The sequence below is a fragment of the Rhamphochromis sp. 'chilingali' genome, assembly GCF_963969265.1.
Source record: "Rhamphochromis sp. 'chilingali' genome assembly, chromosome: 13".
In the NCBI taxonomy this organism is placed as follows: domain Eukaryota; kingdom Metazoa; phylum Chordata; class Actinopteri; order Cichliformes; family Cichlidae; genus Rhamphochromis; species Rhamphochromis sp. 'chilingali'.
Window position 1 is genome coordinate 27,562,746 of NC_137940.1, and position 15,146 is coordinate 27,577,891.

At 43.4% G+C, this 15,146-nt stretch overlaps 1 protein-coding gene across 1 annotated transcript in view; it reads right to left on the minus strand.

The window, feature by feature from the left end:
* Positions 1-15,146, minus strand: part of LOC308408124 (uncharacterized protein) — a 133,793-nt gene that overhangs the window by 117,457 nt on the left and 1,190 nt on the right. The window contains exon 2 of the mRNA XM_080900232.1: positions 15,044-15,113. Coding sequence (XP_080756358.1) covers positions 15,044-15,113 — 70 coding nt within the window. The remainder of the gene's footprint in view (positions 1-15,043; positions 15,114-15,146) is intronic.

Consider the following 15,146-nt stretch of genomic DNA (forward strand, 5'->3'; position numbering starts at 1 on the left):
AAGGAGGACTGACTCTTAAAGTGGGATTAGGCTCGAGATCGGTTTAACCCTCGATATAAAAGCATTAAAAAAAAGCTGTTAAAAGCATGAGAATGTGGTCAGAGCAGGAAGATTTTTGTAGAGACATGATGTTCAGTTATGTTAATTACAGCAGATACTGAAAACCAAAAGAGATTGGGTTTGTTTTTTTTATTAACTATCGAAGATAAAAACAAAAATTTAAAAAAAAAATGGTGGTATACTGCAAAATGAAAACATCAAGTCCATAATTTTACATGCTGGGATATCAATGATTTACTGGAAATGCTTTGAGGTAAATTTTGTTATTAACTGGAAAATACGCTAACAGCTTGTCACTCTGTAAAACTGTCATGAAAACAGTCGGCCTCACGGTGGTAAACTAAGGCCTGAAACACTGAAAAACCAACACATTTAACACATCAGATTATTTTAGATTTCTCTCAACTCGGAAATACGATAATCTGACAATGACTTCTGGATATCTGACTTCCTGTTGCACATGTAAGCACAGTGAACACAGGGGTCGCACGTGTTTCTACAGGACTTTTAATCATTAGTTATTATAAATCTCTGGCGCTCATCCACAGCGTATATTTGCCCTGTCTTTCTCCCCTCACCCCCAACTGGTCGTGGCACATGGCTTTCCCTCCCTGAGCCTGGTTCTGCCGCTTTCTTCCTGTTTAAAGGGAGTTTCTCCTTCCTGCTGTCACTAGATGTTTGCTCAAAGGCAGTCATGTAATTGTTGGGGGTTTCTCTGTGTTATTGTAGGGTCTTTAGCATACAATACAAAACACCTTGAGGTGATTGTTGTTGTGATTTGGCACTATAAAAATAAAACTAAATTGAACTATATTCATGCTGTGTGTATTATTGTTGCCAAACTGCTGTTTGTGTTTAGCAGCTTATGAAGACTTTAGTTCTTCATCCTGTTATAGTGCATTCCCACAGGGGGCACCTTCTTCAAGCAACACACACACACACACACAAAAAAACCCACCCATGAGCTACAAATTGTGTTCGGTCTGTATGTTTACCATTATCACTAACTTAGTTTGGTGTAATAGTGTGCTAACATCTGCAAATTTGCACTACACAGACAAAACAGCTGCACCAAATTTTGTGAAAAGACATCCAATAGTTGTTGAGACGTTTTACTCAAAGCCACAAACTTCTCGGAGGCATGAATAAAACTGGAAGATCACCAAAGTCATTAGGATCCAGCAGGTGATCCGACAGTTACTGAATAATTGTAGTCCGGTCCACACAGCTAAGATAGCACAAACACAATTCATGGGTTTTGGTTGCCTTTGCACTCTTCTGACAGCAATACACCATAATCTACGTCATGTCTTATGTTCCAGACATTTAAAATGATATTCTAGACATCTCCCATTCTTACTCAATTGAGGAGGCCCTGCTGTTCATTATAACAGCCAGCTGCAGGTTCTTTTGTCGAGGGTGCAAGTTACTGAAGCTTTCCCTGGAGCTGTCTGCAGTGTGTGAGCATGCCTCCATAGGCAGAGGTAGAGACATACTATGCACACATGGGCTGCACTTGAAGACACCCCCCCACCAAAAAAAGCACCTAATTGGAGACAGGAACATCAGCATACCTTAAGTGTGCACATATGTCCGTTTATGTCAGCGTGTGTAAGAGACGTGAATGAAAAACAATGAAGACTTTTTAAAAATTCACTTTGAAGAAGAACCCTGCTCAGCCTGTCTGCCCAATGTCCCTTTGGTGTTACTGCAACACCATACCACAAAGCACAAAAGTGACACCGCAGTACACAAGACTAAAGAGCCCAATACCACATGTACAATCACAACCAGGAGGAGAGAAGGGCATCGTGTGGGTCTCCAGCATGAAGGATTTTTTTGTGAATTCAAACATATAAAATATCAGAATTAGCTGAAGAGGAGATCGAGGGACAAACGATGGCTGGGATGAGGGGAAAGGGAACAAATGATAGTTTCACTTCATGTCCCTCAAGGGAAAAATAGGAAAACTGGGATTGGGAGAGACGGCATTCTCCTGCTTCTTTCTATGGCTCCTGCTTGATGGTTAATGCCTCTTTGTTTTGTCACTGTGTTTTTGAGTGTGTCCTGGAGTAGAGTAGAGCTGAAAATCCATCAAGGGTTTGTTAGATCGTATCCAAAATCTACGTGTTTCCATCAAACGCACATATGGCAACATGGCTTTGCGTGTATGTGTATCTGTTTTTATTGGCACGTAAGCCCTGCCTTTGTGTACATATCCATATACCTGTGCATGTGGGCCCCTGCGTCGAAACATATTTGTTTGCTCTCTGGAACCAGGTTCAATGTTCTCCTCGGGGGCCCTTTTGTTTCATGTCATGAGGATCCAAAAACAGTTTGGCTAACTCAATTCAGCTCCAACTTCAACATCAACCACAGCCGAGTCCAGTAACTGTGCCAGAGGCAGGATACTGGACTGAGGGGGCCAGGTCAGTGTGTGGGAGACTGAGTGAATGATGACTGATGGTTGGCAGACCCACATAACCCAACAGACAGAAAGACTGACAGATAGATGCATGGACAACTTCAGGACCAAATGCCAAGTCATCCGATCTGTTTTGTTAGGAAAGGCTCCCTTGACCACCCTCAAGCAGCCTGATCAGATCCGTCGTGGAACCCTGACAGCCCTCCAAGTTCTTCCTCTCCTCCTCCTTCACCCCTCCACCCTATAGAGACAAACAACCCTTATCTTCATCCGTCTTCTTGCATGGATGTCTGCACAGTAAAGGTGGTAGATTCAGGCCAAAAGCTGAGAGGTGATTGGCTTCAAGTCTCCTTTACATGTCTTTTAGGTGTTTTGAACTGTGAGCTCCACTTCTAACTAAAATCTCAGCGCTAAGAAGAACTTATAGGGACCAGCTCCCTCCTGGTAAAACAAAACAAGTAATGTTTAAATTAGACCTGGCTTCCTTTAAACTCTTTACTCCATGAAAGTCTGCGGGAGTAACACTTGAAGCTCTTCTCTGAACTGAGCAGTTTCTGTCACATTTCAGGCCTCCTTATAGAACAGAATGTCTGGGTGTACATCAGACGTCATTAAGGGTGGTCTCTGTGTAGCTACCTTTGGAAACTATTCTAATGGTTGTCAAACCACAGCTTTGATACATACTAAGGTGACAAAACTCATTTATGTCACTTAGGGTACTGGGGAGGTTGTCAAATGTTGTCTTTATGGGGAAAAGAGTTCAGATATAGATTTCACATACAATTTTGTGATATCTGTTATATTTATGCATTTTTCAGACATTCATCTGTCAGAAACTTTAAACATTTACAAACATGTTATAACTGTAGTTTCTTCTCCCCTAATTTAAACACTCCCCCCACCCAGAGCCATGGTGAGAGAGGTTTGCAGGGGTGCTGATGATGGCGTTTAGCTCCCAGAGATAACACCGGGTGTTTTTAGTGGAGGTAGATTAAAAGGTGGAGGAGTGACCGAGCATCCTGTTTGCCCTTGTTTAGGTTTTGAAGCTTACTGAAGGAGAGATTGTGGGGCGCCACTGTTACTAAAAGGTGAAGAGGTTGCAAGGTTAGAGGCTAAGGATTATTACTGGACGCAAGATCCTGGATAAACTAAACCCCTGATGTGTGCCGGGGCCAGCAGCGAATTTCGATAACTGAACCTAAGACTGTGTTCAGTTCAATTTAGGTTATTAGATCCCCAAAGTCTGGCTTCTATTAATATTAAAAGATAAGATCTTGGTGTGGCGTGTGATCTGTGTGAAGAGCCTGTCAGCGGCACAGACTATTTACAGATATGGGCCCAGTTAAAATGACAGGACGGACGCAGGGCCAAAATAGAAGTGAGCTGGCAACAACAGCTGTCTTTGTGTCTCAATGTGCTAAATATACGTGACAATTATTCCAAGACAGCATACAATGACAGGTTTCACATTTCCCCGTTTTCTAACTTTCCTCCTCCGTTAAGTATAAACTCTTCTTTCTTTTTTTTTCAAAGAAATTCAACCTCTCTCTCCTGATGAATGGCACAATCCACAATGGCTCCACTCGGTGACACTAAATCAGGTTAAAAAAGATAACAAGCACAGATGTTTGTAAGATTTTTTTTTTCTTTTTACTCTGTCCTAATCCCGTTAGACACAAATACACATAAATTCAGTGAAAAACCTGACATGTCCCGGTGGAGAGGCCTTATTTTGAAATGTTAGGCCTACTGTCATGTCTAGGCCATGACCCAGGGGAAAACATGAAAGGCAATCGGCCAGTTTGGAGAGGCCAGCATTAATGAAGTAGTCAAAGAGCAGGGGAGAAACAAGAGGAAAGACACAGCATTACATGCTAAAGGCTGACCCCACTTTACTGAGGTCCTGCAGAGAGGAGGCAGATGGGGAAGAGGCAGTAAAGTGAAGAACAGGAGGAGAGACACCACAAAGGAAACTCCCAACATGAGGATAATGTTTGAAAAATACAGATAATAGATGGAGTATTATGCTGAAATATTCCTGGGAGGGAACCGGGGAGCGAAAAAGATGAGGTGAAGTAGGAAAAACAAAGATGTTAGGAGGTGAAATAGTCAGACGTGGAGAAAATGGGGAGAAACGGGGCAGCGGGGAGGCTTGCATCTGTGCCCCATTCAGACTTTATCTGTTTGTATGGAGAGCACATAAAACTTTGACACCCTCCTACCCCCAGCATGTCCTGCAGCCAGTCACCCTCCCTCTGCGTTTTTCTGCACGTGGACTATTCCTCTCTCTCTCACACATACACACAAACAAGCATTCAGAGGTGCACTGAGGAAAAAACCTTGTACAGGAAAGACAAGCATCAGTGCACAATAGAGGAGGACACAGAGACAGACTGAATGAATGTTAACGCAGTTTAAAGGGTCGGGCAAGATGACGGGCTGTCCAGCTGATCTGCCACGTGAGAGACGCTCGTCAGGTCTGTCTGATTTGATCAAACCTGTTGCTCCGAATAAATAAATGAGAGCTCCATGGCGCCAGGAAATCTGTCTCCAAGAAACCAGCTTGTTAAAAAGAGTCAGTCACATTCCTGTTTCCCGAATGAGCCAGGTACACTAGTTGTTCAAAACTTGGGTCTGACAAAAGAAAAATAGAATAGCATTGGGGTTTTCTGGAAATTACAGTAGGTTGGCTCTTCACAGGAGAATGACAGCACCAAAAATGGTATTGTGTTTTTTTTCTATTCATACAACCTCAAGAGAAAGCAACCAGAAAAGGAAAATAGGGTGCTTGGCTGTGAGTGCATCTTAAGGCTTCCACCAGCAAGGTGAAACAGATTTGGATGAGTTAACAGGCAGACAAGGCCTCACTAACAAGCGACAGATCAGAGCTCGCTACGGCAGCCGACTAAACGCGATTTAGAAACTGAAAATGTGTCAGAGGTGTGACTTTAGAGCACAGCAGCTGTACCTGCAGTCAGCTGGTTTTCACTGGTTAGGCTTGTATTAGCTTTCATCAGAACCATTTTTAAAAATCTAATAAATTCCACTGTTCTTCTGTAAAAACACACACCCAGACAAAAACCCACAAGCTAGAAATCCTACCTCCCATCTCCAGCCTCATACCATAACATCTTAATTTTCCTCGCTCATTTGAACAACCGCAGTTTTTTCTCATCTGTGCCAGCTTTTTTTCTTTTTTCCCCTCCTCCCCCTTCTTAGACAATAACACCGCATGTCAAGCCAATTCTTCCAATTAAAAGTACACTAGAGAATCGCTTTTCGCTGGTGGTTTGGCTCCGACGCTCAGCGCGTTTTATGATGAGCGGCTTGAATTGGGTCAGATCTCCTTACTGGCTCATTGCGCGTTATAAACAAAAGATCCAGTTTGAGCGGTTATAGATGTGTATACATTCGCTTTTGGTTTAAAAACAGCCGATCTGTGCTCCGAGTGTAAAAGGAATCATATGTAGCTCCAGGCAGGGCAGGCAATGCTGCATGCCAAGAGAGTGTTGCAGTAACACCATATTTGCTAATTGGTAAAGGACAGAGAGCAATTTAAAGTGACAGAAAGACTTTGGTTTCATTTGTCTACTTCACATCTTAAATCCCATTCATGGGAATCACATTGCACACATTAGTCTCTCTGGCGCTTCCTCGGGCCGCTGTCTCGTTCTCCCCGTTCTCTCCACTCATCCCAGTCTTTGTCCTTGTTCCAGATCACACATCAGAACCACATGAAAGCGAGAAAACACTCAGAGTAAATAAACAGAACTAAAGTGGAGACTGCTCAGTCCCTAGTGTGAATCCCCGGCTTTAAGGAGTATCAGCAGCAAGCAAAAGAGTGACAGTGAAAAAAACAAACAAACTTGAGCATGCATCTGTGCTGTTTTGTGGTTCTATGTTTAAATGGGTTGCGAGCCTCTTCCTATTGATGTGCATTGATGCTGCAACCCTAGAAACAAAATACTGTGAGACAAAAATGAGCAAACAGGCTGATTGGATCCTTTTTACATACATCCGATGCTCCGTCTGTGTAAACACTATGTGGGAAGAAGAGCGGCATTTGCATGCTAAATACTGAGAGGGAAAAGTAGGAAAAGCAAGTAAGAGAAACAAAATTTGGATGCAGGCAGGGAGAAAATGAGAGGAAAGAGATGGTAGACCTGATAGATTGTCCACATGTTCAAGTCAGATATTCCATGTGTAACCCAAGCTGACTGGACATCTGTGATATACTCTCCTGGCTCCCAAAATGCACTCAGGACTCGTTTATGATTCCTGAGTGGAACAGCAAATATGCAGATAAGAAGTCCCTGCAGAGGCTGGCAATGGAGATGGGCTGTCGGGTGGTATGCAGAAATGTGGGGAACACACACGCAAGGTGAGCCCACACATATAGACACGCGCACAAAACAAGCATACGCTCGCACACAAGCTTGCTCAGTATGTAAAAAACAGATGGAACGCTGATAAAAAGTTTCAACATGTGCAATATATTGTGCTATTCCAAGTTTCTCCATTTCCTCCTTCCTCGCCCCCTCCCACCCCACCTCCACCTGTGCCTCCATCCGGAACAAGCAGTTAGAGAGTGAGCAGCAGCAGCAACAGCATTCTTGATACAAATCAAGTGTTTTGATTTAATAGCAGCAAATCAAGTGTGTGTGTGTGTTTGTGTGCACATAAACACATGTTTAGCTCCAATTATCACATTGCTTCACCCTGAGGCCTGCTGGAAAAACATTCACCCAAAATCGGTGACCCCCACGTACAGACATACAGCTTGAACACGCACAGGCTTCTGCCCAAGCTTGGCTGGCGATCAGATCTATTTACGGGGTCATTTTTGGTACGCCGGGTTGGCGTACGACTGCGCGCGAAATCCTCAAATCAGTGAAGAGAAACCTCAGAGAGATAAATGACTCGATCGGCGGGACAGGCCATTTCACATAGAGTGATGCTGATCGTTTAACTGCAGCCACTGAGGCTTAGTCTTAAGCCCTGCATGTGTTACATATGGTTGTAAACATGAGAGCAGAATGACTGCGAGTTTTGCTTGGCTAACTTTTGCCATTATTTTTTTTTTCAACCAACCCTAAAAAATAAAACCCCAGCTCGTATTGTTCATCTTATTAGAAATGCAATCATTCAGTCAGCAAATTATAGCCTTTAACAGCTACTGCTCCTCTTCACCAGTAGCTATAATACAAGACAACCTTGGCCTGTACCTTCAGGGACTCCCCACTTTTCCCGTGAAAGTCCCCCTGCATCTCCTCATCGTCTGTTTACAGCATGTGTGATAACAAGCTCCATTCCCCCGCCTCACTTCTGGCTGAACTCTGGGTTAATGTATACACTGACTGACCCACTGTGGATGTACAGCAGCCTCAGACCAACCAGATCGTGAGCTAAATATAAACTCCTGAAATCATAAATATTGAGCAGAATGATGGGGGAGGGGCTGCACGTAGGAAACAGAGACATGGGGAGGGATGTGGGGAAATAACAGACAGAAGGACATATTTGGAGAGGTCAAACGGAGAGAAAGAGCGAGAGCAGACCTGAGACAAGTAAATAAACCGCTGCTCAAAGTGGGGGTGTTAAGTTGTTGAGAGCTATACTGCACTCCCTGCTATGACAGAATAACATGCACCAGTGGTGCCGAGGGCCCGTTCAAAGGTTTCAAGCCCAGTTTTATGAGCTCAGCTCATTAAAGAGGTGCCGGGAGAGTGGCGAGTCCATCCAGGGGCTTTTACACTGAGCAGGAGCACGTTTGCCACAGCGAGACCATCTGGATCACCAGTGCTCTTCTTCACATCTCCAACAGCCATTCTGTGACTCCCAAAGAGAGATATACCCTGACTGTTATTACCAGTCTGCATCTGGAAGGATAAACAGTATCCTCTGCACCATCCCTGCATATCTGCTTGTCTGGGTTCATGTCCAGAGATGCTAACTGCCCAATAAATCCAGGTGTGTTTGCACGGGTGTCGTCCCGCAGCTGGGGTCAGCCTTGTTACATTCCTGACAGATTAACTGAGCTGTAAAAATGCAGAAGGGCTGATATGGGATATTCATTTCTGTCGATCTTTATTCTTTAATAGAGGATAAGAGTGACACTATCATTCCAATGAAAACACACTTCAAAAGACATCACCATGAGGTGTTTCGGATCTTTGTGAATACAGAGAAATAATTAACACAAATCAATTAAATTAATATAAAACAGGTTCATACTATAACACAGAAAGGGGCTGTTTTCATCATCACGGTGCTGTCAGCCAGCAGGAGCCCACATGGTGGTGTTAAAGAGTTTTTTTGCTCCCCCATTAAAAGGCTATTCACCTTGTCACCTGCCACTTGTGATAATTAAAGAAAACACGATAATAGTTTCCACATTTGGCACTGCGTGTCTGCTCTGCACCACTCTGCAAGTTCCTGCAACTGCTAATTGCAAAGCCATACTTGCTTGTCCTGAAAATATGGACTCCCTGAAGAAAAATGTATTTTTTTCCCATTACTGATTATTATGAAAGAAAATATGAGACAAAATGTCCCAAACACATCTTAAAATACCAGAATATCTAATATAGATAAACTAGAAATACTCAATAGCTATAATAAGTGCTGTTTTCCATTTAAAGTAATCTTCTAAAGGCCATCTGCTGAGTTTCCAGCCAAAGAAACACCATGGATACTTCTGTGGTGATGCTCCTAAATCAATCCAGGGCTAAAGAAATGAATTACATCCCTGTGGTTTAACACAACATTTGATGCTTTTGATGCACGCTGGTCTGCTGCAAACAATGGCTGTTTTCAAATCATGCCCATCAGACAAAGCATTACTGTGTGAAAAGCAGCACATCAGATGTTCTTCAAAGTCTAGCTGTACTTTGATGCCATGTGCATTTGAAATGATTGATATTTTACTCTATATTCCCCACGGAATTGATTTAACTTGATGTTAAAAGATGTTTAAGTAAAGCAATTTTAAAATAGCTTGTTGATTCAGTTCACAATGTACAATAAACCTCAAAAATGCAGAATTTTATTTTTAATTCAGTGTCCATCTGTGGTAAAAACAAACATCTAATTTATGTTTGTGTCGGGGTTGTGTTCAAAACTGATTCTTTTATTTAATGCCCTCGCACCACTGCTTTGCCGCGCTTGAGAAACCGCTCTCAGCTCTCTTACTTGTCTAGAAAAACACATAAATATAAACATGTCCTTAAATAGCTGTTGCTCATTAGCCGGCTCCAGCTATTTATTGGGCTGACAACATTCAAAACAGGTGATATTCCCCCTACTAGCCAAGAGGTGACGATGCTTAAATATGTACACATGGATGCAAAGTTCTTTAAATAAGCCAGAATCTGTGCTTCCTCCTTTAACTGCTTCACATCATTTCCTGCTTTTAATGGCCTCGGTCAATTCTGACAGATAATATGATAACATGCCAGCAGATAATTGCATCCAGAAACCTTTATTGTGAATCGGGACTACGATCCCAGGGCGGATCGCTGCGTTCAGACAGTTCTTCGTTCTCCTGGGGTCCGCGTGGGCCTTGCCGCCTGGCCGGCCTGTGTCCAGCCAGGAAGAATGTTGGCCCCGCTGTTAAACGTTGTGGTTTCACAAAGCTAACTTTAATAAAAAGAGCTGCTGAGAGACAGAGAGGGGAGACGTGTGGACGTTTTCTCTGTGGTTATGTAGTGCAAGTGTGTGTTTGCGTGTGTGTGTGTGTGTGCTAATCAATGGTCAGGAGGGCTGATACATGGATAAAAATGTCCACACCTGGAGTGGATTCCACCAGCTGTGCTTCAGTTCATCCTCAGTCTGACTTTAATGCAAATGCTTTGGTGAACATGAACACATGAACATCTCATATAGAGACGAGTTGTCTCTTCACTTCACTGACACCATCCTGGTTTAGCCACATAACAGATGAAGCACTGGCACTCACCCTGGCTTACCAAGATCGCTGTAACAAGATCATAAAAGACCAAAAGTTATGTAAAGAAGACGTAAACTGAGAGTTCTCAAACTGTACTTTTGTAAAACACACACATTCAACTGTGGGAATAATACATTTACCTCATGACTTCCTTCTTGCATTGCTGATTGGAGTCGGCCACACAGCACCAGACTTCACACAGCTTCCCTTTAAAAAAGGTTTCCTACAAGTTTTTCACATGTGCAAAAGTCCTCCCTGTAACCCGTTACAATGTATAAATTCAGCAATTTCCCCTTGTAACTTTTAACGGTGCAGCCCATTTCACTAAATTACTTGTTTGACAGTGGCTACCAGTTAAAGGGCTTTGATCTAGAAACACCTCTTGAACTCAATCGCTGCACTCAGCGCATGACTTCAGCAATGCAGACGTAGCCATCGCCAAAGTAAATATCTCCAGCTATCTAAGAAGCAGCATTCCCCTTTCCTCCTACAAATAAACTGAGAACACTTAAGCCTTCCAAGATCATCTTCCAAATAAGAAAAAATTAAGATACATCACTTATTTTTATTCCTCCTCTTAACGACACGTCAGCCGAAGCAAAAAAGTAACTTGAGGACGAAATGCTGTGGAGCTGCTGTCCATATGAAAATGATGTCTGTAGTCTTTTGGGATGTAGTCCTAAATGCAAAGCAGGCTGTCGGACAGCACAGGAGGGAAGAGGGAAACATTCTACTTCCTTTCAAATAAAAGACCACCACACAGCGGTGTCTTACTGAAATATTATTTTCAAATAATTACATTCAATAAATAGCTTACTGTAAATCGATTTAGCTCGTATGTTCACCTCATGAAGAAGTACAGTGTGTGAAGTAAAACGGGTGCAAAGAGAAAAAAATAGGTCAGCTGGATGTAGAACATATTTTTATTCTGCACTACAACTTTGCCTGGATCAGAAGAAGATTTATGCTGGAAAAAAGACGCTGCGGTCCAACTGATATCTGCAAGTATGAGTATGCGTGCACAGACACTTAACTCCGTGTGCCAGCAGGACAGAGATGATTTTGTCTCCTGAAAATTGTCAATTTTACCCCTCTCCCCTGTGGCATCAGGTTATTACTTGTTGCCACAGGGGAGAGGATATTGATGCCATATGATACCTAAAGCAATGTATTCAGTCACCTCAAGACATAATAAACCGTGTACCTGCAGACATCAAAATAAACACAAGTACTAGAAATACACGGGTGCAAGTACAAACATGAAGTCAAAGGACTCACAATCGTGCACAAAGAGCTGGTTATGTGCTCTGGTCCAGCATTTCAATGCTGTCCCAGCCCAAAGCTACAGTGTAACAAATCTAAAACATGGCGTACAAAAACAAAATTTCCTGCTGTTATTGTTTTAAAGTGGTAATAAATTAAACTTATATGTGTTCTTCTGTGGCAATACATTGCATAGGTAGCAGCAAGCTTCCTGTCTGATTTATTATGGCTTTTAAACAAAATGCAGCCTGAAGGGAGGGGTGATTGCTGGCCCCGCTTTGGGTCTCCATCTCCCAAAAGACTTTTCTCCACCCCCGCCTCCAGGTGGTAGAGCACGATGCTGGGCAATGAGTGCATTCAGCTGCCCTTAAGTGAGAGTGAGAGGCCGATCCCATGCCGGGATGTTTAACGCCAACAGACTCCTGGAGGGTTTCACACAAGAAGTAGTGCATTTCTCAAGCGATTAAACATCACCCTGCTGCAGAAGGCGTCAAGAGTATATATATGTAGGACTTCTGTTGGTATCGGCACATGTTAAATACATCAACGTGAGAATGCTATGCACAAACACTCGAATATAGGGGGCCCAGTGCTCCCATTTAGTGTGCTAATGACCTCTTCTTATCTCATGGAATCTAATCTGACTGCACAACCAGGGGTTTGACCTCGTGGCATCACATACAAGAACACCACAGACTCTCACAGATGCATTAGGCACACTGAAGGCGCTCAGTCCTCACGTATAGCAGAAAACAAGCATAGCACACATAAAACAACATATTTTTAACACCCATTCATTCAGCAGAGCCATCGCTGGTTGCTGACTCAGGTTTATTTATAGTCATTTTCAGGCTGGTACTCGCCAAAGTGCTGGCAGACTTTGTGCCCCCTACTAAGTATCAGACCTGTTAAACAGCTTTTAAGTGCAATTTGCTTAGATGACAATACACTCCTTCCTCGCAGGACACATGCTGTCCCCACATGATTCGAATTAGTCGGGGCACCTTAGAGGTGTTGTGCTCATGTGTAAGTAATGAACGCCTGTGTACGCGAATGTTTGTGTACGTCTGTGTGCATGTGCTGCTTGAGTGTGCGTTGAGGGTGTAGGCGGGTGTTAATTGCAAACACCTGAAGCTCGTAAGCAGAGCTGCATTTAGTGACAGTTTGACTTAACAACGGCTGGCCGTGCTGTATCTGTGAGCACACAGAGGAGGCCCAGTGCTGCTGCCTTTAGGAGGACGCTGGAGGTAAATGTCCCTGAAGTGAAAGCCTGAGGGACATTACCATTTACAGTTAGTGGGTCTGCTGGCCTTCACAATACTTTACTACTTTTTTTTTTCCATTAGAGGAACATCTTTCAACTAAAAAGTGTCAACCAAGAGTTCTGCATCATTCTTTCCAACGCTGCTGCAGAGCTGCTGCCCCCTGTTGGGCTCCTGGCCTCATGCTTAGTGAAAGGTGAGCACCCTGATGTGGAGGGCATGGGCACGGACTTAATGGCAGAAATGCCACTCATGCAGTGTGGTAGTTTGTGTCTCACACGCATACAAGCAGAAATACCTTGGCCTGTGATCCTGTTGGTAAGAGAATCAAATTTCAAGCGGTGAGAGTTGGAACCAAAGGGGAGAAGATGGTCTTATCTTACAGTGTCGCGTTGAGAGAGAGAGGAGCCCCCCCGCCCTTCCCGTCGGCCCCTCAAAGGCTCTGAGACGAACTCAGACTTGCACGACACACGCAGCATAGGACCACGTGTGACCACGACATGAAGCCCAAACCCTCGTCCAAGGACGCAAACAAATACGCGATACTTTTCATAAAAACGTGCAAAAAGAAGAAGAAAATAAAGCATTTATTTTCTGGAAATCCCTCCTTAGAAATAAACACATTTTTATAGAGAAATGTTAACAAGTCTGTGTTGAGCAATCAAATCGCTGAGACGTGGAAAAAAATAGATGTCCACAAGCATTCTATTGCATCAAAGCTGCAATAAACAAAAAAGCCTTTTGTTTCGACAAAAACAAACCACCACATCTAGAGAGGACTTTAAATAGACTCCTGAAGAGCTGTTATGGATCGTATCAGTGCCAAAACCACTCGATTACGCAGCGGTTTACGGGATTTATAGGAAAATGAGGGGCAACGTGTGACACAATAATAAGATCTAATGGAGTAAAAACACCTCGTCTGCATTTCTGTGTGTGCTGCATATCTCTTATTTAAAAGTGCTTGGAGTGGAACTGCATTCAATAAATTTATAAATAATAAACCTAAAACCTAAATTAGCAGTATTAGTATCTCCTCTAACCCAGCAGGCAGCACCAACAAGCTTTTCTCAGCAGAGCACGCTTCTGGATGGAAAGCACAAAGTGTTGAAAGCGGGCCAGAAATTCCACTTGTGAATGCTTTCACCTGTTCTTATTGTTGCACAGCTATTCACACCCAGAAACACTGAGAAAGAAAAGAACAACAACAACAAAAAGAAGAACCATGCAAGGCAGTTTCCCAAATCTGCAATAAGCACCTTGAAAACTCTACTTCTGGCTTTACCTCTTTACACAAGAAAGCAAGAAAAGAAAGTGTGTCCAAGCAGGAACTGTGGCCAGATTCCACTTGAGTTTAAAAAAAAAGAAAAACAAAAAAACAAAACTGGAATGTCATGAATGCCAACTTCAACACACTCACACATCCTGTTGCTGCTAGCCAAAAGATTTCTGTCAATAAAGAACAGTTTCCCCTTTAAAAGCTCAGCCCAAATGCTCCGTGTAAACCAGCACTGAGCAGCAGCGTACTCCAGCTGATGTTTATGCATCACTCTTGGCACGCAAGTTGCGCCAAACTGCAGTGTAATTAGAAATCAAAGAAATACCTTATATCTTTCTTTAATTCAGAGGGATACTGGGGGAGTGTGTGTGTGTGTGTGTGTGTGTGTGTGTGTGTGTGTGTGTGTGTGTGTGTGTATCATGATGTGGATCACACCCTGTTCCCCACACCAGGAACTATCACTGGCCCTGTAATGAACACCACACGCCAAACGTGGCCAATCTTGGCACAGGACTGCTCCATCTATTAAAGTGGCATAAGGCCGAAAGGCTCAGGGATGGACATCCCAGTCCCACTGATCTGTCCCACTGATCTGCTGAGTGTTGAGCTCTGCGGGCCCTACCCCAGGCTTTAGGGGGCTGTAACCCTCCACATGCGCACACACATACACACAGACATAGAGTCCGAGGGGGGCTGCCAAAAGCTTTTGCGAGCTCAGTCGTTAACGTTTACCTGAGAGTGGAGGGTTTTAGTGTTTTGCTTATGTGTTTTGGTAGGTGGCATTTAAGGTACAGACACACAGGTACCTGGAGGACAGGAGCACTCTTGGCCAACATCCCTCGCTGGCCGCACTTTTGGCGTCAGAGCCACCACTTTCTGCAAAGAAAGAGCAAATTCCAGTACGTTATA